This window comes from Hylobates moloch, unplaced genomic scaffold, assembly GCF_009828535.3.
Source record: "Hylobates moloch isolate HMO894 unplaced genomic scaffold, HMol_V3 SCAFFOLD_15, whole genome shotgun sequence".
Classification (NCBI taxonomy): domain Eukaryota; kingdom Metazoa; phylum Chordata; class Mammalia; order Primates; family Hylobatidae; genus Hylobates; species Hylobates moloch.
The window spans coordinates 68520967-68547118 of record NW_026652290.1 but is presented as its reverse complement, the minus strand read 5'-3'; the positions used below and the strand labels follow the sequence as shown (position 1 = coordinate 68547118).

The 26152-nt window shown below is 35.3% G+C and overlaps 1 protein-coding gene across 6 annotated transcripts in view; it reads left to right on the top strand.

Annotated features, from left to right (window-relative positions):
- CCDC85A (coiled-coil domain containing 85A) overlaps positions 1-22768 on the top strand; it is a 205348-nt gene extending 182580 nt beyond the window's left edge. For 2 of the 6 annotated variants that reach the window (XM_032176774.2, XM_032176773.2), the window contains one exon: positions 20855-22768. In XM_032176774.2, the coding sequence (XP_032032665.1) occupies positions 20855-20904 (50 nt within the window). In that variant the 3' untranslated portion in view covers positions 20905-22768. Of the gene's footprint in view, positions 1-8884; positions 9020-12380; positions 12501-16314; positions 16414-20854 lie in introns of all 6 variants that reach the window. The other 4 variants (XM_032176768.2, XM_032176771.2, XM_032176770.2 and 1 more) reach the window with 4 other exon arrangements.
- Positions 22769-26152: the final 3384 nt, after the last annotated feature.

The window sequence follows — 26152 nt, the reverse complement described above, 5'->3', positions numbered from 1 at the left end:
TTGTATTACTGTATGTATCCTAGAGAGTAGCTGTAAGGATACATAAAAGAAGCTGACTCTTCTTGCTTTTCTGTTGACCTCTCTCTTGTCTTGACTTTCCCATTTTGCATGGGAGCTTCATATACTAGAAGGTTCATCGAAGAACTTAAGACCCTTCTTTTTGCCAAAGCTAGGGCAGCAAACACTACCTCACAGTGGAATATTTCTTAGTCCATTCAGCAAATATTTATTTTAAGTCACTATTTAGTTCCTGGGGCTCTAGTTCTGTGCATGTGTTCCACTGGGCCCTGATAGCATGCTGAGGTGTTTAACACAATTATTAATCGGCTCTGGTCTGCAAGTCAGATGCGATGTTAATTAGCATGACTTCTTTGCCATTGCATCCATACTGGCAATTCAGTTCCATGCCCTTACGCTCTCTGTCCTACTTGTGCTTTCCTTTTCTCCCTTTTAAAAAGTAAGCCCCAAACCTGAAAGTATTCAGATATGTTCTCAGCAACAATGCCATAACCTTTTACTATTTAATACCAGCCTGATTGAAAAGCAATTTACAAGTATCAGTCTTTTTCTGTAGGAATTTCAATGTTTCTCACTGGGAGTTCTATAGTTAATAAAAGTCAAGTATTAAGCACATAGACTCATTGCCTAGAAGCAGTTGCCTATGTTTCCTAGGTATTGTTTAACAGCCTCTTTTTCTTTTTTTCAACCAGGCCTTCATTGTTATTCTTTATCTGCTGTCACTCTGGCTACAGAGACACTAGGCGTTTGCTGTCTTAGCCCTTTCAAAAGATATTAATTCTTTTCTTCCTGGGGTTTGCCCTTTGTAATTTTTGTAAAAAGGCATCCTGCCAACCTTCTGTAATTACTTTTATTTCATTTTATTTTTTTCTGGGAACTATATTTCTGTATCTGTAAGTTTCACCTGGAGGAACAGGTATTTCAAAATTACTTTCTTTTCCTTCCAATAACATTTTATTGTTTGCAGAGATATTTTCATCAGTGATACAGTGAGCACTGCATGAAGTTAAAATCATTTTAAATTTAAATGTTTTGCAAACTTTCTTATTTCACATGTCAGAAGAAAACCTTTTGGAGGGTATTTGTGACAAAGAATGCTTGAGGGCTTTGCATTATTAATCACTTCTTTGATCTTGATTTTAAAAATCTGATGAAAGAGTTAGATCTGTTACTTCCCCCGGTATTTTCTATCCTGGTTAATAGCATGACCATTTAGCTAGTACCTAACCAGAAAGTTGATAGTCATCCTGGATAACTCCTTCAACCTCGCTGCCTACATTCAAATAGAATTAAAATTCATAGGGTCTTGCCCTCTAATCCATCAATATTGTCCTTTTAATTTCTTCTGCTATTTTCCAGTGCAGGCAATAAGTAATATTTTTTTCCCTTCAAATTCTTTGTTGATCTCCTAATTGGAACTTCATCCCCGGTAGTCTGGCCTCATCCAAATCATTCTCCACACTGTTACCAGATCAATCTGTCCACCACCAATCAGTTTCTGTTACATCTGTGGCTCCACATAGAATAAATTTCAAATCCTTCTTACGGCATGGGAGATTTCCTATACAGCTCCTGCATGTCGTGTTGGACTCAGCTTTTGCTACTCTGGGCCTCATATCCTGTGCTCACATCCTTCTACTACAGGAACATAGAACTAATTTTATTTTCCTGAACATGTCAGCAGCCTAAGATTTTTGGTTCTCCGAATTGAAGCTGCTTAGTACGTCCACTGTGAGTCCACAGACATCAATCTCAGCCATTATTTGGCATAATAAATGAGGGGTGTGTGAATTAATATTACTTTCATTTGTTTATTAGGATAGATACACATTTTATGTAATGGTTGCAGCCACAGTTATGTGCCTGGAGTGGAGAAGGTGAAATGAGCACAGAGCTGATGTTAATCTGGTGTGTAGCAGTTCATCTGTATCAGTTATTCATATTAACATGCTTCTAATCCAGTTCCTTCGAAGGCTGCTGAGCTATTCCAACCAATCTGACCTTCCGTAGGATCGTCTGGATCTCTCTGCAACCCAGGAGCTAAAGAATGAGTGCATAGACTAGAAGGAGACTTCTGGGACCCAAAGAAGGAGAAATCACTCTGGGGTACAAATTACTGAAAACATTACCAGGCCCACAGTTAGTATCTTTAAAAAAAACTTTTTTTACATCGATAGATAAAATTATGTCTTTACTGTGTACAACATGATGTTTTAAAGTATATATACATTGTGGAATGACTTAATACAGCTAATTAACATATACATCACTTCACATAGTTATCATTTTTGGGTGAGAACACTTTACATCCACTTTCTTAGTATTTTTCAAGAATGCAATAAATTATTAACTGTAGTCGCCATGCTGTACAGTAGATCACTTGAAATTATTCCTCCTATCTAACTGAAATTTTGTATCCTTTGACAGACATTTCCTTCTCCTTCCCAATCCCCCCAACTCCTGGTAACCACCTTTCTCCTCTCTAAGTAGAAATAAACTTTTTTTTAGATTTCATATATGAGTACCATCATGCAGTATTTATCTTTCTGTGCCTGACTTATTTCATTTAGCGTAATGTCCTCCAGGTTCATCCATGTTGTGACAAGTGACAGGATTTCCTTCGTTTTTAACGCTGAATAGTATTCTGTTGTATATATAGATAGCACATTTTCTTTATTCATCCATTCATGGACACTTAGGTTGTTTCCATATCTTGGCGATTATGAGTAATGCTGCACTTAACATGGCAGTGCAGATATCTCTTTGACATACTGATTTTGTTTAATTTTAATGTATACCCAGTAGTGGGATTGCTGAATCATATGGTAGTCCTACTTGTAATTTTTTGAAGAACCTTCGTACTGTTTTCCATAATAGCTATACTTATTTACATTCCCACCAGCAGTGTGCAAGGCTTCCCCTCTCTCCATATTCTTGCCAACACATCTTTTGTCTTTTTGATAATAGTCATTTTAAAAGGCATGAGGTGAGATCTCATTGTGGTTTTAATTTGCATTTTTCTCTTGATTAGAACTGTTCAGCATTTTTGCGTATATCCCTTTGCTATGTGTATGTCTTCTTTTTAAGAAATGTTTCTTCAGTCCTTTGCTCATTTTTCAATTGGGTTGTTTCCTTGCTATTGAGATGTTTGAGTTATTTCTATATTTTGGATGTTCACCCAGCATTTTAGGAACTCAGATTAGCCAGTTTTATTAATCTTTTAATGGACAGCACTTAGGGTAGTCCTAACGTGGTAGGAGCTTAGTGATTGAGAGCTGTTATGTCAAAAAGAAGCCCTCAAGAAGTCCTCTGCCCGCCAAGGAGTCTGTACGTAGGCTACAATCCTTCACCACATGTGACGGAGAGAGTAGTCGCCTCCCGGTCCAGATTTCTCCTTCTTATTTCTTTTATCTTTTATGACTTAATCTCCCTTTTGTCTTTTTATCCATTTAATCTTTTGTGATTATCTTGTAATGCTCTCATTGGCACTGAGATGTTTCATGTGTCAGGGCCCCCACTTCTATTTGCTGGCAATTTTATTCTTTCCTAATGTGACTGCTTCAAGTTAAGTGCAGAATCTTTGCCCAGCAAATTGTTAAGGAAGCTTTATGATCTTCCATAATTTCCACAGAGCCCCTTCCGCCAATTGTATTCTCTATGTGGGATTGGTGTCACGATTTTCTAGGTACTGTAGCATACTATATGTCTCTATTTCAAGAACTCTCGTTTGGACCACTGCCCTGTGCCTGCCCACAGTGTATTCTCTTTCTGCTAGTGTTGTTACAGTGGGATGATATGGGTATTTTCAATTCTGTTTCTTTTGTTAGAGTAATTTCTTATTTGGGGGTGGAAATGTGGCCGCCTTTATACTTAGACCACTTGAGGGCTGAAGCTTAAGGAGTTTCCTTCTAAATCCTTTCAAGCTCCAAATCCTGTGGGCAACATGTCCTCATATGCAAAATCTGCTGTAGAGCTGTCACCAGAAATTTTGCTTTGCAGTTTCCCAGCAGAGTTCTCTTTCTCTAAATCAAGGTTTCTCAACTTCAGCTATAGCGACATTTTGGGCTAGATAATCCTTTCTTTGTGAGGGGTCTCTCCTGTGCATTTTAAGATATTTGGCAACATCCTGGGCCTCTACCCACTAAATGCCAGTAGAAACTGCATAGTTTTGACAAGTAAAAATGTCTGCAGGCATTTTTGCCAAATGTTTTCTCTTGGGGGCCAAGTCACCCCCGCCCCCATTGAGAACTGACACTCCCAATAATAAACATGCAGACATAAATTGACAAGTTATAAAATATGTTGACAAGCAAAGCAAAAACATTCATGATAAGGACAGCAAATGCTTATAGAGCACTTATATGGGCCAGACACTGTTTTAAAAGCTCTTTCCATATAAGTTTCCAAACCCGTAGAGTGACCGTACCATTTTACCATTATTATTTACACTGTATAGACGAGGAAACTAAGGCACAGAAAGATCATATAGCTTGTCCAAAGTCATGCAGCTCATAAGTGTCAGATCAAGAATTTAAACTCTGGCACTGCAACCCTGGAGTCTGTGATTTGAACTCACTGTGTTTCTCTTTCAACAAAAATTTGTTGGAATAGATATCTATATGTCATTGCATGCAATATCACCTCTCATAGTTACTAAGTTAATGTTTGTTAAGTGAATAAATGAATGACTATACATCCAGGAAATTACTTATTATTTTAAATCAGTATTGAATAGATTCTTTAATTTAAATGAAAAATGCACTTTTCTTTGGATATAACCAACTAAATATTATCATTAGAGTAAGGCAAGAGGGTCTTAGCATTTCTAAGCCTATGCACAAGAATCTCTTGGAAAGGGTTTGCCAAGGTGACCTTTAAAGTCTCTTCTAATCAGAGCTTCTATTTATTTGCTAGGACAGTTTTACAATATGTCAGAATGAAGATTAGCCAAACTGAACAAAATATTATTTCCCTGAAATGAGATTAAGCAAAGTATCTGCCTTGCCCTATAATAAGGGAAAACTGAATTTATCCTCCCCCTTAAACTAGGCATACACTCTGATGAGGTATTAAGCATTGTATGATAGTTTAACCAAGTTCAGAAGTTATAAAAAATTAAGCATCTTTAAGTAACAGGAAACCACTTTAGCTGATCAATCTTCAGGCTTCCGTAGTTGGCCTTCTATAGTGAATGAGAGGGCTGGGCTCTCAAATTTGTTATAAGTGCATTACATCTGATATATATCAAAGTGAGAAACTATTCTATGTAACACTATAGTATTACTCTATTGAATGTGAGTTTTAGTTAATTGGAAATATTTATATAGTGTATATATATTTTTATATATACACATACATATGTACATATATGTATATGTATATATTCAATAAGAAACCCAGTATATCTGTTTTCCATTTTTCTGGCATGCAAACAAAACTTTTTTTAGGAAGAATTTTCATTAAATTAAAAAATTTCCTTGACTTCTTTACTAATTAAAACATTGTAAAGGATTTTTCTGGGAGCTTTATTTTTTAAGGTAATTTTCCCTACTGCAGAGATGACACATCAAATTCTGAGTGATCATCATTTTGTGATTCATGTATTTCAGATAACATATAATATTGGACATTTCTTAGTGTTTTTCATCATTTCTGTGAGGAACAGTAACAATTCACGCAAATTTGAGAAAAGAAACACGACAGTGTAAAAGAGTTAAATGGTCAATTTTTTTGCAAAATTGGTTTTTGTTTCCTTCATTTACATATATAGCTCATTGTGCGCAATAAGGGAAAGATAAACTGTAATGTCTTAGAGAATCTTGTATATCTTTAAATAAATAGATGAGAACTATTTATTATTAGAATGGTCATAGTTTGAAGAGAAAATGTTGCGGATGTAGTTGTTGAAAACTTCATGTTGATTTCATGTTTAAGTATATAGAATTTTATACCCTGTTGAAGTTTGAAGAACTAACTAGAATCTGACCCCGAAAGTCCTGAGGACTAAAGGCTATGACTCATGCTAAACCCATGCACATGCCCATGTGTGAATTCATTTGCCCCATCTTTATGCCTTTCAAAGTCAGCAAGGTAAAAGTCTTCAAGTCAGGCTGACTTATTCTTCTTCTTAGCTTAAAACATAGGTCACTTTATGCTTTCTTTATACTGAGGTTTCCAACAAATAGTTCTTGGGGACTATTTCTATTCATCGTTCAATAGGAAACTTTATGTGTGTCTGAAGTTTGCTGAGATGCCTGGTGAGAGAGAAGTACAGTTTGGATTTCCCCCTTTTTCTTCCTTTCAGTACTTGATTTTCACTTTTCCTTCATCCTCACAAATTTTGGAAATACTTCATTTTCTGAATAACCCTACACTATCACCTCTATAGAAGTTTCCAGAGTTTTCAAGGAATAAAAACTATTGACTATAGTACAGTGATAGCAAAACTTAAAGAGACTCAGTGATTCATACTTCTTCATATTCTTTTATGATTTCTAGGAGTACTTACCACAGAGTAAGTAATCTATAATTTACTTCCCACACAATGAGAGTGTTAGGGTCATTCAGGAATTCTTTTTCACAAACTTGGAATTTTAGAAAACTACAGAAAACAAAACTAAGCAAAACAGAATTCCTCAGAAAATAGGAAGTGACGATCTCAAGACTGTTTGGAGTTGTTCTCCCAATTAGTGACCAGAATCTGAGTTCCACCATTTTGAGCCCCAAGTTGCCAGAAACGAGTTTAACGACTGAATTACTGAAGGCTTCTTATGTTTTATGAAACTGTCTTCAGAAAACACTATAATTGGCGATTGTAGGCCCTGCGAAACACTGAGCCTTCATTAGTGTATAAATACCATTTTGATGTAGTTTATTTGAAAGTCAAAGATGATGGCTGGCCCAGAACACATTTTTTCTATGTACCTAGATTAAAAAAATATATATGCCGACATGGGAAGAAAGTTAATTAATCCTGGTTCTAAAAGAGTACTTTTTCCTTTAAAATGGTTATATCATCAGTTTATTCTTCCATAAAGATCTGGCCCCTGTTTATGGTCCCTCTTATGAGATTAATAATACTATAAAATACATATTTAATATATTTTAAAGGAACATTTTACAATACTGAAAGTATAGCTGTTGTTTTATGTAGTATCTACTTTCTGAAAGTTGGAAATTATTGTGAATTCTCGACATAGTAGCTAAATGGCGCTCATGCCATCTGGCTTCTAAGTGGGCATAGATCCTACCTTAGATTTAATGGGTATGATGACAAGCTTTGTTACAATGGGGAGGCATTGGGATTTAGGCTTGCTACACATTAATAAAGAATGAAAGTAGAATTCCTATATGTTTTACTCAGTTGTTAAATCCAAAAAGGATAAGATCTGAGAGGTGCATGTTATGGAAACAATCAAATTCAGATACTAGATCTCCTTATTTGTAAAAATAACTATAAAATTTGCATTACTCATTAATGATCATCTCAGAAATAGAACTATGCAGATTGGGGTGGGAGGTGAGTATTAAGCTGTGAACCATATTATAAATTTTTGGAGATAATTCTTTTGATGATGGAAACAAATTAGTCACTACACATGGAATAATGATCAAAAGGGCAATGTTCAAATTAATGTTGCTATGATGAAATTATCATTATGACCCAAGTGAAAATATATAATTGCCTCTGTTATATGTGAGAAATAGAGTATGTGTGACTTATTTTTATAGGTAACTGGTGCCAATTTAATAGGTTTAGAAAAGAGTTTTGTGAGTACCAACTACTGGTCATTATTTCTTCTCTTTCTTACTTCACTTAAGACCATGGTGCATTTTCTTTTTTCAACCTCCAAAAATTAAAGAAGAGTGAAAATTGGACCAGTACTATTCAGATATAGAGCGCTAACTTCAAAAAAAATGAATTGATGAGCATTAAAATTTTATGTTCTTATTTTCAGTCTTTTAAAGTCAACCTCAACATTTAGACACTAGAATTTTGGGACCATTTTGTGGATTTTCCATAATTAAAATTATTAAATTATTAAAATTATTTTCTTATTCCTTGGGACATAATATTCTTAGTTATGGGTTTTAGTGAAAGTTGGCAGGAGAGGAAATCATGTTCTAATAAGTTCATTTTGTTTCTGATCATTTTAATAGGATTATACAGTTTGGTGACGGAAAAAGCTAAAATTAAGGACTTTTTTCTTTTCATTTCAATTATGTGATGCCTCTAGTTCTAATAAATACAAAAAAATTTAGTTAACTTATTAATAGAAAGTTTGATGATTATGTAGATTTTTCTATGTAAAATATTTATTTTAACGCAGTGATCACCTCTTAGCTCATTACATACTCTTCAATGTGCAGAAATTTTGTTAAAAATTTGATGCAGTTTTAGTTTTCTGAGTATTATTGAATATGTATACTCAAATCTCACTTCTTAACTAAAGGGCATAGTGCTCCCAGTTGTATTTCAAATGACTTTTGTTAAGTTCTGAAGTCATGTAGTTTATTTCTGTATAATATCCACGTAAAACATATTATTATTTCATGATGGTAAAACCTATAAAATAAAGTTAAGTACCTTCAAGTTTTTTCTGTAATTTTGACTTTATCATCTACTTTTTGATAGAATTGATAATGTAGTTATATGTTTACCAGAATCTTAAATCAGGATTAGGTCTAATATATAGGACTTCAGATTGTTTTTATTTTATTTTTTCCCTAGCTACAGGTGCATGTTACAGCTTGCCATTGTGGTCATTGTGGTTCATCTCATTAAGCTTCATATTCTATCTGCTTTCTTGAGACTTGGGAAACAGTATTTTTCTGAGTGATTGTACCATATTGTTCCAAATATAAGGCCAGCCAGAATAGAAGGCAACCTCCAACTAGAAACAGCTCAAATATGGAGAAAGGCTGGGGGCCCAGAGCCCGGCGGGTCTTGCAGTGGTGGCAAGGGTGCCGAGGAATAGGACGATGCCTGCCCACTCTCCCGGTGAGTGAAGATGAGTCAGCTGGATGCATTTGCTTGTGCATAACCAGATGACTTCTGTTGCTAGAGAAAAAGTTATACTGGGGGGTAGAAAACAAGTTCATACACATGAAAGAAAGTTGTATGTCTAAGTCTGGGAAGGGAGGATGGGAGTAGAATTTTTTACCTCCTAAACAGTTTTCTTGTTTTTTCCCCCCATATCTGGGGGTGAAAGTTGAGCAACCCCATGCAGGAGAGAAGAACAAAGGTACCCTGGACATTTCATGATAAAAGGAGTTTAGGTCAGTGGTCTTGAAAATCATGGCTCTAGACAAGCTCAGAAAAGTACTCCTTTGCCCTTTAAAATTGTCTACTGACAGAGAGGTGATGCATGCACTGTGTGATCATGTGTAGCTTGAAAACAAGCCACTCAATCTGGAAATCACATTTCCAGTTTTCGTAAGATTTTTTCTCTTTTTAAATTCTCTTTTTGGCTCAGTAGCATATTTTTTAAAATAGTTCAGTGAAAATGTATTAGTCGACTGAGTATATGTAAATTGAACCCTCATAATTCTCCAAATATTGGTCTGATTCTGCTAAGTGCATAGAAAACTAACCTTTTATTTTATAGTACTAAATGAGATATAATAGAATGAGGTGCTTCATTCTGTTAACTGCAGTGTAGAAAATTATTTAACATCTGTTGGAAGTAAACTTCACCAGGCACTTGGTTACCTTTGTGGCTTCACAAAAACAAAATAAAATATAAGCCTTGATCTTTCCGGTTGATTTGTAGTCCATGGCTCCCAAAGCTAGTTTGAAGTATAACTTTCACCCCTAAATGATGAATTTCCCCCCACTGTATACTCTAGGCAAAATACTATTGTAGCCCCCATCCCATTTTTTAAGGAAACTACTTTCATAAAAAAAATGTATGTTTTTGAATAGATATGGCCAGAGCAGGACTTTGTTTACATTTAAACAATGGAGAATGGCTCAGATGATTTGGTTTAAGGATGTTGTTTACATTGATTTTTAGAAGTTCTCTTAAACCAAAATGCCCTGAACGATAGAGGCCCATGCCCAAGCAAAAGGATGGTATTATTGATACGCTTATCTTTTTACCAGGTCTGGAAAGAGAACCTTTGAAGCAGAAAGGCTGGGCAGAAAAGGATTTGAAAGTAAAAACAGGAAGGAAGTAGCTCAGAGTGGGAAGGTTTATTGCCTTCTAAATTAGAGGAAATATGACTTCTAAGTCAGAGGAAATATGGCACTGCAATGGTGGGTCCTAAACAAGAGGTTTGAAGCCAATTCTGTATAACCTGAGAAATCTTTTGAAAAGCATCCGTAAGAGTGGTACCAGGAGGAAAAGTGAAGAGTAGAGGACCAGGGTTACTCAGGAAAGGGGAGCTTCCTTTTATAACTCCTTAGTTTTGGAACCATTTGATTCCAAAGGATCCCAAGTACAGAGGAAGAAGATGTCCAAAATATGAGGGTGGGTGAAGGGTGTGTCCCTTAACCATCTTTAAACTTCAGATAATTTCCCTTCCATTAGATGTATTAGGCATTATTGTTTCTGATTTGAGCTGGGTTACAAATACAGGAAAACAAATTTTATAATTTCCTTTCCCACAGGGGATTGGGGCTGTTCTAATTGACAATCCTGTTTCATCACCTGCTGTACATTTTAGTTGTAGTAGCAATGGACAACAGAAGCTGAGGAAGCGACGTACATGCCATATTCTACTGCTTCCTCTCTTTGTTGGCTAGTGAGGCTGGGTGCAGGACCTGACTGGATTGTAGAACTCTTTGAGCAGGGAAAAGAATGTGGCCTCAGTAGGCTAGTGAGGTGGCAGGGGGAGCCTTTGAGGACATAGGAGAAATGAAAGCAAGCAAGAAAGGGAGAAAATCTTCCAAATTGCAAAAATAATAATCTGCAATAATAATAATAACATTAAGTTAATAATACAAATAACATTAAGTTAATAATAATAAACTTTCCTTATAAAGCATGGTTTACATGTGATCCATACCTATAATTGCTGGGTGCAGATTTCTCCTCTTACCTCTAAAATGTACAGCATAAAAATTCTCTTGGCTGAGCATTATTGCTCATGTCTGTAATCCTAGCACTTTGGGAGGCTGAGGCAGGAGGATCACTTGAGGCCAGGAGTTCAAGACCAACCTGGGCAACATAGCAAGACCCTGTCTCTGTGAAAAAGATAAAATGTCACTAGGCATAATGGCACATGCCTGTAGTCCCAGATACTCAGGAGGCTGAGATGGGAGGATTGCTTAAGCCCCGGAGTTGAAGGCTGCAGTGAGCAATGATCGTGCCACTGCACTCCAGCCTGGGCGATGGAGAGAGTCTGCAAGTTAAGATTCCAAACTACTGTTGTTTCTCTCTTTATGAATTCTCATGATACGCCTTCAATGACTCCTCTTCGGGTTATTAGATTGATAGAATCAACTTGAATGGAGCAATTACTAATCAATTAGACATGAAAAATTCTGTAAATAGGTTGATAGGCAGAAATTAAAATCTCAGGTTCTCTAAAAGTGTAATGATCTACATAAAAATAGATTTGGAAAATTCCCATGTGACTGCTTTTTCTAGGAGAGTAGATAACTGATACTCTCTTTTTCTTTGCTGATCCATTAGTCCTCCCCCAAGCACCGTTTAGAAAAAGTACAGATCCTTAGGGGAAATTTCCAGTTCTTGTACAGAAGAATGTGGCCTGCACATGTCAAATTAATCATGTACAGGTTCTAGTTTCTCACCAATTAAGTTGAAGAACCACTAAACTAAAAATATGTAGTTTATATCTATTCTGTTTTTCATCTTTAAAAAGAGCAGAAAAGGACAATTTTCAGTTTTTAAAGAAAATGTTGAATTTGGATAAATCTTTTTTGAAAATGCTTTATTATAGGTCTTTCCCTCAAAGAAGGGTTTTGTAAGAGACACAGTTTCTCCAACACAAGAATGTGATGTGTCTGCATATTCTGAGACATATGGAATATGGCATTTGGCTTGCTGAGTGAGCATGTTTAACTCAGCTGTGGAGTAACTCATGAATTTCCTACTCTTAAGTACCTTTGAGTTTCAAAAATCATTCTTGAAATGTGTTTAAGGGCCATTCCTTGGGGGTGGGGCATTGCAGAGATGGCATCTGACAATGCACTGAGGTGGCTCTTCATTATGTTTTCTTGCTGGTGAAGCAGCAAGTGTGTTCCAATGAACAGATTGATAGCATTGTAGACTAGGTTAGGAAAAAGTAACAAAATGGCTAATTCTCATTTGGTAGTGAAATTGAATATTGAATGACATCTTTGTAGTTATAAACGACTTTTGTTTTAATAACAAAGTTGTTGATTTTCTACTAAGGGTTCTTTTAGGTTGTCATCAGGGGCTGATGGGAGTAACAGTTCACCCAACTCTCCAGCTAGCTTCAGTGGACATGCCACACCTTCCCAGCAGCCTGAACCTGTGGTACATTCTCTTAAGGTAACCAATCATGTGCAACCATTTATCCAGAGCTTCAGTTGTGTCGTGGCTTGTTCGCTGTAGTCTAGTAGTCCTCACAGTCTTGCTTGAACCATAGATATTTTATTTTTTGACTCCTTATGGTGTAACTTTTTAAATCTTAATTTTTGAAGTATAATTTTAATTGTTCTAAACTGACAATGAGTTTGAGTACTTATGGTTGAATCTCTAATTTTATCATTTTGTTTTGAGTAATGTGATTCATATCTATCAGCATCGAAGTTGAAGTCTGTGCATGTATATCCATATTTGTAAAAAATTGTGATAGGTATTTTATGTGCAATGTTTGTAGCATGAATGTCTTCAAATATAGGAAGTCAATAGTTGGTCAGAATATGGAAGGATACCACATTATTCTTTCTTGATGCAATTGAAGTACATGATACAACTTAAATAAAATATTGAAATAAATAAAAACCGACTCTTTCCTGTTCTAAGTAGAAATTGGGTTCTCGAACTCCAGTTAATACTCCATTACAGAATAGCGGAAAATAGATACATGGTGTTATACATAAAGCTACTTTACTTTTGTGTCTTTCTTCACATTTTTCAGTGATTTCACAAAAATTTGCCTAAAATTTGTCATCTATTTTCTTGACCAATAATGAGCTTTCCAATAAGTAAAATTAATGAAAAATCAGGACTATAGGTACAATTAATAATAAATAAACAATATAAATATTTACCTATCTCAGAGAAGAAACTAACACAGGCAATAAAAATCATCTTAAAAATTGAGACGGTTTCTTGAAATTTTATCAATTTCAAAGTATGAAGCACTGTCTAACAAATCTATCTATAATTTCTAACATGTAGCTTTGATCAAAGCTTTCTGACCCATAAAACAGGTAGAGTGCTTCCCATCTGCTTTTACCACGAGTTTCACAACTCTTCTTAAAGTTGTTTCAATTTCAAAATGATTTATCATCAGCCTGAAGATGCACTCCTCTTTTGGAGTGGGCCACACTTTCTGTGGCATGCACAAAACAAATACATAGATGAGAACTTCAAAATGTTTATTTCACTTTGAGATGATTACATTTTAGCAGAAGATTTTGCTCCCTCAGGATATTTTGCTTTAGCTTATACAAAATGAATTTGCTTTTCCTAAACATATACTGATTATTGATGAGGGAAGGAGGGGCAACCATGCTAGTGGCCGCTGACAGTGCACTTGGCATTTTCTGTCTTTGTTGGGATAATTCACAAAGTGAGCAACTGAGAGGAATTCCTGGGAAGGCACAGCCAGTGTGAGGGGGCACTGCTTTGCCTCTGGTGGGTGTTGGTTTATGGACTGTTGAATATCTTGTTCTCTGTGGCAGCACTTGGATGAACTTTAGCATGAATCAGGCACTAGCCATCTGAAAAGCATTTTAAAAGTAGAAAATGGACCAGAGATTGGCTTCGATCTTGTAGTATTATAGCATCTGCACACGCTCCAACAGTAGCAACTTATCCTCCTATTCAAACTGTTTGAAAGCCATTTCAGCCTGTTGCCTTATTAAATGGCAATTGCTATTTGAATCAGATCAGCATAGTGTGTCACACTGAAATATTTTCCAGATTTCTCAATGCAGCTGTTAGTGTGGCCTAAAAGGAAGGGAAGAGCAAGGAAGAGCTCCTCAATTTTCTCTGAATTTATTTCTAATTTTCATATAAAATTTTATCTCTGGGAGGCCAAGGTGGGTGGATCATGAGGTCAGGAGTTTGAGACTAGCCTGGCCAACATAGTGAAACACTGTCTCTACTAAAAATACAAAAATTCAGCTGGGCTTGGTGGCAAGCACCTGTAATCCCAGCTACTTGGGAGGCTGAGGCAGGAGAATTGCTTGAATCCGGGAGGCAGAGGTTGCAGTGAGCCGAGATCATGCCATTGCACTCCAGCCTGGGTGACAGTGTGAGACTCCTTCTAAAAAAAAAAAAAAAAAGTATTTATATATATATATATTTCAAGAGAGGGAGATGTTATGTTATATTCAGTACACATAAGTTTCCTTGGTTGGCAGATGAGTGATACTGAGCAAGTGAAACATCTTTATTAGAAAACTGGGGGCCCTTGAATATCAAATGTGTTTGCTTCCATGAGTTAACTGTGTTAGGACACAGAAATACGTACAAACATCTTTTTTGGGAAATGCATCTTAAAAAGATTTCATTATAAGAGAAAGAAATTATGGCCACTTGACATGTTTTGTGTTTGAGAGCCAGATATCTAGAGCTGATTTATATCATGAGATATGTCTATTCTGAAAATAATTAGTACAGTGGCTTAGTTTCTCACTTTCTGATAGATTTTATAGAAGACGCTAGGCTTTATAAAATCTATGGTCATGGTTTGTGGAGAAATGTAAATCACTGTAAGGAATTAGTACATTTGTAATGACACTATATTTTTCTTGTTTTAAAATTTATGATAACTATTAATTGAAGCTTTACTTCATTTAGTAAAAATTAACTGATTCGATGTACACTTCTCTGAGGTGCATTACAAATCAAATTTGTAGGCAAATGAGCTTGCTCAAGGAGCTCTTTACGTTTTCTATGAATATTCACCAAGCACAGTCAGTGATTTTCTCTAAATATGTAAGAAGGTAAATTAACTGTAATCTGAGGTGAGTATCAGGGCTCAGAAGTGGCATTTTTATAATAATAATGGCTAGAAGTTTCAAATTAATGAGAGTAGTTTGTGATCAGATTATTTATTACAGGATTGAACTCTAGTTAGATTCAGATAATGTCTATGAACTTGACCTGAAGGTCCCACTTCATGCTTAAGTCATTTAGTTTGGCTCAATTGGTGTAAATTCACAGGTAGCAGATGTGACCATCAGCATTGACCATGATGACAGTAGAATCCAGTAGCTTAGCAGTGTTGCAGTTGGTGTGGATTCTATGGGAACTTCTAGGAAGAGCATTAGTTTTTTTGTATTACTTCAACACTTTGATTTATAAACTGATATAGATAAAAACAACAAACAGCATAGAAAGCCAAAGTTATTTTCTCCTTTTGTAGCATAAAAAAGTACCCACAATAAAACTTTAGACATTTTTAAAGGAATATTATTTTCAACCTGTTCAGGGCTAATTTAGAGAAGTGGAAACAAGCCTCTAAAATTGTTTAAAAGGCATTTTATTCCAAGACATTTTGCTTTCATGAAAAATATTTAAAGCGTTGTTCAAATATTTTCACTATAAGGAGCCAGTGCTTCTCTTTGATACTATCAAAGAGCCACTTCCACATGCCTTTTCTTAGGCACTGGGAACATGTCCAGGCAAGAACTGCGAGGTCAGTAGTTCTCATGTGCATATTCCTGGGTTTTGACCAGTTTCACCTGTCACTATCATCTTTTTTAGTCATCTTTTATGCAGGCCATGTCTACATATCATTTGGGCCATTTGGCACATAGTTATTTATATTGGTCATCATTACAGTGGAGCAAGAGTTATTGACTATATCCAAATGGTTGACACACTGAGGTTATCTTAATGACCAAAGTAAATGCATATACTTATTTTAGACACTAATGAATTCCATTGATTATTAGTGATGCAATGGATTGCTTTTAGTGGCCATTTGAAAATCAAATAGAATCATTCCAAATAGATTTCAGAACAATCAGCTATTTAAAAAATATGTTGCCATATACTAATCCACTCTGATATGCAGACATGGAGAAAACTAAAGGTTTTACAAAGTGGAGCTCCTTGATGGTTTTATCATAACTAACAAGCTTTTTTCCATGTGAAATTTGCTTTTCTTTTTCAACAAATCCAGGTCTTGGATGTTCAGGAAACTATAGATCGTCAACAGGGTAAAGAGTATGAACATGACCTTAGTGAGACAGAAAAAGCTATAGTCAGAGAAATGTGCAATGTAAGTTTAATGTGCTTTATTGTGTATTCTGTGTTGAAAGCCACATCGTAGCTTAGCTATTGTTTTATGAATATTTTCAAAATGCTGACCAAATGCCTTTATGTTTTTATATGAAAATAAAACCAATTTCCCTTGTTGTTATATTCAGTATATTTTGTTGTAGTTTTGTTAACACAGTCATGTTACAGAATATTCAATTTAGAGATGATCTGCCAATTCCGTTTTTGAGAAGACTCTACAAACATTTCTAAATACTAAATTTATTGTCTAAAATATGTTTCTAATTTTGATAAAATAAATGGGTTTCTATTTTATACTTCTAAGAAGTTTGTTAAAGATCAGTGTTTAAAAACCTATGATAAAGAAAATACAGCCACCTTTAGATTTACTTGTAACTATTCTTGGAAAAAATCTCCACCTTACTAGGTAATTTTGCTTAGTTCTTCATATATCATATACGTGTGCTTCATGTCATGCAAAGTATTATCTTTAGCTTTCAATTGTTGACCCGAACTCAGAATATAGTAAGGTAAGAAAGACAGATAAGAACCTAAAAGATAGTTAGGCCAGGCACAGTGGCACACACTTATAATCCCAGCACTTTGGGAGGCTGAAGAGGGAAAATTGCTTTAGCCCAGGGGTTTGAGGCTGCAATGAGCTATGATCATACCACTCCACTCCAGCCTGGGCAACAGAATGAGACCCTGTCTCAGAAAAAAAAAAAAAAAAAAAAAAAAAAAGAGAAAAAAAAAAAAAATATATCCAAAAAAAAAAAAACCACAATAAAAAAAAAAAAAAAAAAAAAAAAAACCACAACAAACTTTTTTTCATCATGCATATTCAATGCAATCATTAATATGGCTTGGATTTTTACTATTAATCCCTGACTAAATTTTAATTTTTTGAGTAATATACATGGGATGTATCATTTAATCAATAATATAAATTGTGAGGCTTTAAATAGCTAAATGGAATATTGTAGAGGAAGCCATTGTTAAATGCAAGAAATCATGGTTAAGCACTGGTCATATTAAACGCCGATTTTAATTGGCTGTACATTATACTTTTACCCTCATATTCTTTTCTCTATCCTATCAGGATGTGAAAATTGCTTAGAAATACCCTTTAGCTTTAGATCTATTAGGACCAGATATTCTCAGACACTTAACGCGTCTACCTCCTCAAGACGTTTCTGGAATTCAGTAAATGTTACATAAGTCCCCTGGGCATTTTTTATGTGCTGGAATGAGATGTGTAGTCTCTTGCTTGCCTGTGTTGTGGCTGATTTTTCTCTTCCAACCCTTCCTAAGTTACTTGTTTTTCTTTCCTGCATATCTGTTGTCTGTTTTCAAAAGGACATCTAGTTCTAGATGTCATCTTTCCTAAACGCACCACCATTCACCTTCTGTAGCTTTTCAACCTGTGCTTAAGATTTTCAATTTGAATATTTCCCTCAGATAAATTTTAAAAAGTGAGCCACATACCTAAGAACGCCTGTTGCTTCTCATCTATTGACTATGGAATGAGAGAGAAAGTTCAGACAATAGGAACTGTTGAACTAGAAGGGGCCATAGAGGTCATTCTCCAGTGTTTGTCCAAAGAATGGTATGTGGACCTCCTTCATAATTCAGATCTCTGAGTTTACCATCAGACCTCAGGCAATTCAGTTATGAACCCCTGGGTAAGAACCCGAACACTCTAATTCTATATTTGAAGAAACTAAGATCCAGAAATTAAGTTACTTGCTCGAACTATTTTTTAATGAATAGTAAAGTCAGGAGTACACCAGGATTTCCTTTGAGGACCTTTCCTGAGGAACGAAAAGTGAAAAGCACCGTATCTTACAGAGGGGGCCATCTCCACGGTGCTTCATGCCAGAATTTCTGTAAAAAATTCCAGGATTGTTTGTTTCCCTTTTCCTTTCCGTTCCTTCCTTTCAATTTCTGGACATTAGAAAATTCATATCTTAGTCTCAATAGAGACCCATTACTGGATTGGATTTTGATTAGTTTTATGTTGATCTTTTTGTTTGCCTTCATTTTCAAAAATGAATTGAAAGGCACCATACAGTATTATTTTTATTTTTTACTATATAAGATACTTTCAGAAAGCCAAAAGCTTGCCCTCCTTGTTTACCTTTAAGTTCTCTAGGAGTATGTTTTCTGTCTCCTTTTATCTCTGATCCCCAGAATTTGAGGAAAAAATGCAAACAAACCCAAATCTGATTCTTAAGCAAATTTATATATTTGGAAACAATGAAAAAATGTTATTGTCACCATTGTTAATTACATGATCAAAAACACATAGTCAATGCCACAGAATAAGGAAAAATGCAGATCGTAAAGCAGTTTCACAGATAAGTTGTGAAACTAGCGAAGATTATGAAGGCTTGGCTTCTAGTAGAGAAATTATATGCCTTTATAATAATGTCACAGAAAAATAAAGTTTCCCCATAATATGAGATGGGTTATAAGACTCAGATATAACTTGGGACAATAGAACTTTTGCTGTCATTTCTAGTATTGCTCCTAGAGATTAGATGTTGTTGACATCTACACAGCGAAAAGATTATTATTCATATTACCATCATGTGGGTTAGTATGTAATTAGCTATTCTCTTCCCAAACTGTGCTACAGAAATAAATATACTGCCCCCTAAGAAATAGTAAATCTGCCTTTTTGTAGTAGTTGTTTTATTTTAGGTTTGTCTGTCTGGCTCATATAAATTCCCTGAGGACAGTTGAAATACCTGATTGGTCATCTCAGTCACAGTCTCAAACACACACCTGTTATGTCTTTTTAGTTAATAAGTCACTACTCCTGTGTCAACCTTGTTATTGTTGGTTTAGTTCAAAGTTCTGCCTTCTTTAAGAGTTTCCTTTCACCACATAGTTACATGTGGGTTAAGCTCATTGTGTTCTACATTTCAATATTTGAAGAGGAGTTGCACTTTTGAGTTGTAACCATCTAGTGCTGGTGTCTGTTATCCTTGTGAGGTCCTTAAGTCTACCCTCTGCTTCTAAACCACCCATTCAAAGCATTCTGGATAGATATAATTGTATTTAAGGGCTAGAAAAGGAAAGTCCGTAGCATCCATTGGCTCCTTGATTCAGTGTTTGTGTCTGTAAATTTATTAAGAAATGAGACTTTCCTAACTCTCTTGTGTATAGCTTGAGCCATCCATTGCTATATATTAATAATTCCTTTCCAGATATTTAAGAACCCTAACTTCAACTCCTTTTGAGTACACCGGGATATTTATGCCATGTATTGGTATATGCTGAGACATTGAGATTAACAGTTTCTTTGGCTTAGAAATGAAGGTAAACAGAGCCCTATATTGTGTATTGCTATGAATGATACTGGGTTTCCCTGTAGTATCCACTTCTATTTAAAAGCAAAACAAAACCAAACAAAAGAAACAGTTTATGAATAATTAATGAACAAACTAGTTTTGTGTTCATGTTAGAGTATTGTAAAGTTTTGTGCAATCAATCAATCTGATCATAATCCTTAATGTGAAATAATCTGGGAGGGTATGGCTGTTATCGTGCATGTGCACATACATGCATGTGCATGTGTGTGCATTCCAATCAATGTTAATGTATTGATATATTATTGGTTAATTCAGTAGTTTTACGTTTATGCTTACATTATTCTTGATTGCACCTTTTGTCCCTTTATGTGTCCCAGCTTCTAACATATTGTAATTGTATCTCTTTCAGTGATTCTTGAATTTATTCTTATCATCTGCCTACATTTGGATGCTTTCTGTTTTGGAAATCCAAGAGATCATATTGCTTGGTAGCTAAGATTTGTGACAACTGATGACCCCACTCTGTAGAAAAAAACCAGAGAAATTTACTAGTGGCCCTAAAACTACCATACCACCTCAGGACTTAAATAGCTCAATAACAAAAGCTCCTTCATTTTCCTCAGCACATTAAACACTGATATCCTTTGTTATGGATGTATAATATAGGAACCAGGATGATCTTGCCAAGGTGTTCTTAAATTCTGGCTACACATTAGAATTACTTTTAGAGCTTTTTTTTTAAAATGCAGTTGTCCATGCCTCACTTCTCCCAGTGAAATCAGAATCTTCAAGGATGGGGATTACTGTTTAAGAGTTCCTCAAGTGCTTAGTGTGCAGTCAGAGTTGGGGACCACTTATATAACTACAGTAAGTTAATACATCATTTTAAAATTTTGACCCTGGTTACTAACAAGGTTTAGTATTCCCTACTACTAAGTAGTTCTTGTGTTTTAAGAAGCTTGTCATCACATTTTATTTTGTATTTGAACTCATTCATGTAGATATTTTGTCTCTTGTCTTTACTTCATCTTTGCTCCTCTCTTAATTTACCCTTAAGAAACGCAAATCTGCTTGTGAAAGAGGAAAAGTAAGATATTCACTCCTTCTTCTTTTTTTTTTTTTAAGGTTGTGTGGAGGAAACTTGGAGATGCTGCAGGTTCGTGTCCTGGAATTAGGCAACATTTGTCAGGAAACCAGTACAAAGGACCCATGTGAGATGCACTCTTTTTCAAACAGGAGATCACCACTGCCAGAAAGTGATAGAAGACAAGAAGAAGAAAAAGGAAAAAGTGGGTTTCCACAAACCTGGACTCATGGAATAACATGGAGTGATTGTACATTGCACATATCTCCCCTCTAAAACCTGTAGTACAACTTCTCCCCTCAAGCTGATATTCTGTGTCTCTCACCTCAATGTCCACAACAGTCAATCTCAAACAAGGTAGCTTTGAAAATCTCAGAGTAGCTTTGAAAATCACCATTTTGGTACCAGTGTTTTCATTAGAACTAAGTGTTTTTAACTCCCCAGATATAATACTGTAATTGGGAAACCTGCGTAGTTTTAAGAGTCCAGTGGAGCCTCAGTGTTTTGAATAGAGATGACTCATTACACATAATGGTGGGAGTTTTCTACCATGTCATATTGAAGACATGAAGAGGTATTTTCCAGCTTCCCAAGTTTGAGAGTTGGGCATCTACCTCTTATACTTCAGTCAACAAACAAACTACTAATTCCTGATGCATAATTAATTTGGATTGGCAAGATAAGATTAAGTTTCTGGAGTTTTGTTTTGACTTCTGAGGTGCTAAAAAATACCATGTAAATTCTCCCTACCAGCTAGAAGGGTAGCAAGACTTCGTAGAGTGCTTATCAGAGAGTACCATTTACTTCAATTGATCAATATAAATATATCTTGTTTTCATCTTAATGAGTTCCTCATAAAGACTCATCTTGGGGCATACCAACCTTCATATTCATTCAGTGTATCCATTGGTGTTAATATTAACAATTTCAACTAAAAACAAGCAAACATAATTTTTCTAAGTGTTTCGAGCTGTGAGATGTCAATTTCTACAATTTAGTTTCTAGACATGCTGTATATTTAATAAACTTTATGTAAACTTTAAAATATTGCACTGCATTTATGAAAAAAGCTTTCTTTGCCTACTGCAGCTATCTAACATTTTATGAAACTGACGCATGTCCTTCATTATTGAGGCTAAAAGCTCTTGTTCAGATTGCTTGAGGTTTGAAAAAGAGGTGTGCTAGCTTTGCTTAGTTTATTTCTTATTTTTGGTATACATATACATATATATAATATTAGAATGTGTGTACTGGAAATGCTATGATAGGTATTTTGTGTTTATTCAAATGCAATGATAGTTTATTGTATGAATGTGCCAGAGGCCTGTGACCGAATGCTACGTTTTTATGGTAGTTTAAGATTATAAAAGTAGAAGTGCAACAATTCCCAGTTTTTGAATAGGTTCTAAATTTCTGAGATTTGATTCATAGCAGATATTCTCTGTTGTTGTTGTTTTAGATGGGCTCATTACATAATGAGTTAATTGTCACTAGTAGGAGACTGTGAAGGAATTTTGTTATACTTTCAAAAATGTTACTGTGATGAAAAAATCATCCCTCTATTTTCAGAAAATATTTATGAATTAATTTACTATAGAATTATCTCTCTAATTATGATAATTGGGTTACAATTTAAGCTCCCCTTTTAAATGTTATATTTTAAAATGTTATTACTCTATAAAAGGAAATTGCTTGCTATATTTACACCTTCTTTCCTAGGAAAGCTTTCATCCTTAAATTGTTGTATTCCTACACTCTGAAGATGTTTAAAATAAGCTTTTGTGCCTGCAGCAGAGCCTGCAGAAGCTAATACAAGGGACACTGGTCTTTTGACAGAATAAACTTGTGTAAATTTTGATACTGTATTAAAACTATTTTTTTAAAGTTCTGCATAAAATTGAGTATTAAGTATATGTGTTCATCTTAGCAATGGTAATAAATTATTTAATCTCACAGTGTTTTTGTCTTCTTCAAAATGTCTTTCCTAAATCGAGTCCATTTGTAATAGTCATTACATGTCCTAATGCTCCTGTGTGATGGTAGTAATAATAGTAATACAGATGATTCATTATCTTAAACATAAACCAAAGGCATGTTTTAAAATATGCCCATAATGAGGGATTAAATATTCAGATATTCCTCAACTTGCACAATTCTCTATTATAATGGAATTAAAGCTTTCAAATGACATTTAAAAATATTTAAAAATGTTTCTGTTATAAAATCCTCTTCGTCTTTTAATTTATATAGATTAAAATTAAACTTAATTATTATCTACTTATTCTTAAAACATTAGTTATCAGAAGGAAATACTTTGGAGAGGAAATACCAAATAAATGGAAAACTCAGCCTCTTTAAGAAACTTACACATTATTCAGAAAGGCATAATATATACATGTGACTAAGAGATCAATAGGAAAACACACACACAAATATGCTCAGGGAACACACATACTTCTTGGATGTCACTAATAAGATTGTGGAATAAGGCCTTCTACACTTAGTATTAGCCTCAACTTTAAATGACAGAGAAGATGGACAACTAAGTGCCTGAATCTTGCTATTGCCTAATACCTTTATCAATCAGAATGAATGGCACCATTCACTTGTGTGACCAGGTTATTAGTTTATGATCTTATCTTCCCTGGGACAAAGGTTAATGTATCTATCTTGGCAGAATATTTTTACCAGCCTTGAAGCTGATAGACTGACAACCAGAATCTGAGCTTTTAAATGAATGCCTTTCAAGTTTCAAACACATGCTTAAGGCACTACAGGAAATTCAGATCATCTTCTGTAATATCCGGTAAAATAGCGACAGTCTAATTGGGATGATTGTTCCTTAGGTCGATGAATATTTAATGAATGCCTATCACTGCCATGTGAGTAAACACAGCTTTGGTTCCTGACTCATAGTGTGGACTACTCTCAAGAATTACATGTGAGAGTAGTATCTGGGATGCTAGCTGGAGCTTTTTGATCCTTGAGATCGAGATAGGATTACCTCAAACATCCAGTTTCTTGATCTGAGTAAGTAGTATCCAGATGATTTCCACTAATTTCCAGAGTTCACATTCTTTAGTAAGCTTCTTGTTGCCTCATTCCACCTCTACATCAGGGGCAAACTGATTTCTCCAGTAGAAACCTTGGTTGGAATCTATTCCTGGAAAAGATCTGCCTACCTCTAGCTGGCTTATCAAGGTAGATGCCCAACAAAGCTCAAGGCACTGCTATGAGGAATTAATATACTAATATACATTTTTAATTCTTTTCCTTCTAAAGAATAAGAATTATCCACCGTGTTACACAATTACAGACAGTATATTAAGTTGAACCATAGGAAATTGCCAATATTTGACCACTTTTGGATTATTAAAACAGTAATTTCATATGGTTCAACCTCTCAAGATGAAGGTATTTTTTGGTTGGAATTATATAGTGAATACAGTAGAAGTTATAGAAGAGTCATCACATTGGGCTGGGGCTATCTTAAAGTATGCTTGTATTAAGCACAACATTGAATAAATAACATTTGACTTTAGAGAGGCAGAATTTGGGCCAGCTAGTTCAGTATTTGAGTTTATATAATTAGCTTTGTGAGTTTGAGCAATTTAACTTCACTGAGACTGTTTCCTCACGTGGTGTTTGGAGAGAACATCTATATTGCTGAGTTGTTGTAATGTTTTTATTGCTGCCTTAATTTTAAAGTTCAATGGTCTTGACAGTGAATGAGGAATAATAGCAAGTCCTCAAAGACAAAGGAGCCCAGACCCTGTGGTCCGATGCAATTTCTACTATTAGAATAGAAGAGAAAAGTCACATAAGTGCTGAAGGGTCTGTCACTACTAGATAAAGTAATTCTAGCCACACAGTTAAATACTATGAAGTTATGTCCTTTTTACATCATCCAGGCTACCACAGGCTCTTTCATGGCCAATCACAGATGGTGATTGTGTGAATGGAGGGGAAAAAAAGGACATTGGTCTTATACTCACGTATGAACAGTAGGTTTTACAAACAAAATCCCTACAACTATTTAATTCTGTATTTGTTTTTCATCTCACTGAGAAAACAAGAAAAAACTTTCATTTCAAAATGGCAGGATGAGTACCTGCTGCAGCTTCCTCTTCTTGCCTCAAACCTTAAAAATGATTTAAACAGTATTTCGATAAATAAATCCATAACCCCACTAGACCATAAGGAATAATGTGCTCCATGGGCCAGCAGTTATGATGAATTTTGGAAAGAAGGGAGACGAACAGTATCTGAATGAAGAACGAATCGATAATTCAAAGTACATGACGAAGGGTATTGTTGAAAAAGGAAGATGGCTACAAGGGTGCTCCGAACAAGAAAGAATTTGATACATGCATTGTGTGGTATCCTGGGGTAACTGACAATAGCTAGGCATTTTGACTCCAGCATATAACTGCTCTCTCCTTGACTCAGGAAGAGAACAATAAAAATAGATTCATTTTGCCAGAATTCAGCAGATTTTTTAATGTCTGAAAATGAAGGGAAATAGAGTCTGCATTTGTAAGTTTCCACAGTTGCTTTCTCTCACTCTCTACTCTCTTCATCCTTCTCTCCTTTTATTTCCTCGTTGATTTTTAATTGACCTATTTTATTATTTATTTATTTATTTCATTATTTCAATAGCTTTTGGGGAACAGGTGGTGTTTGGTTACATGACTAAGTTCTATAGGTGTGATTTCTGAGATTTGGGTGCACCCATCACCCGAGCAGTGTACACTGTACCCAATGTGTAATCTTTTATTCCTCATCCCCTTCTCCTACTTTCTCCCCAAATCCCCAAAGTCCATTATATCATGCTTATGCCTTTGCATTCCTCATAGCTTAGCTCCCACTTATAAGTGAGAACTTAGAGTGTTTGGTTTTCCATTCCTGAGTTACTTCACTTAGAATTACGATCTCCAGCTCCATCCAGGTTGCTGCAAATGCCATTATTTAATTCTTTTTTATGGCTAAGTAGTATTCCATGGTGTGTGCGTGTATACATGGCTCATTGGGTATATATTGTGTATACATGCTTCATTGGATCATTGCCTTGGAAAGAGGTGGTGACTCTCGGGTGTTGCCATGGCAATGATAAATTGACATGGCAGACTGGTGGGCATGTCTGATTGGAAAGCTGCTTCTGCCTTCCCCCCTTTGTGTATGCACACACACCATGGAGTACTACTTAGCCATAAAAATGAATGAAATAATGGCATTTGCAGCAACCTGGATGGAGTTGGAGACCATAATTCAAAGTGAAGTAACTCAGAAAATTATATATATATATATATATATATATATTTATATGATTCAAGGGCAAG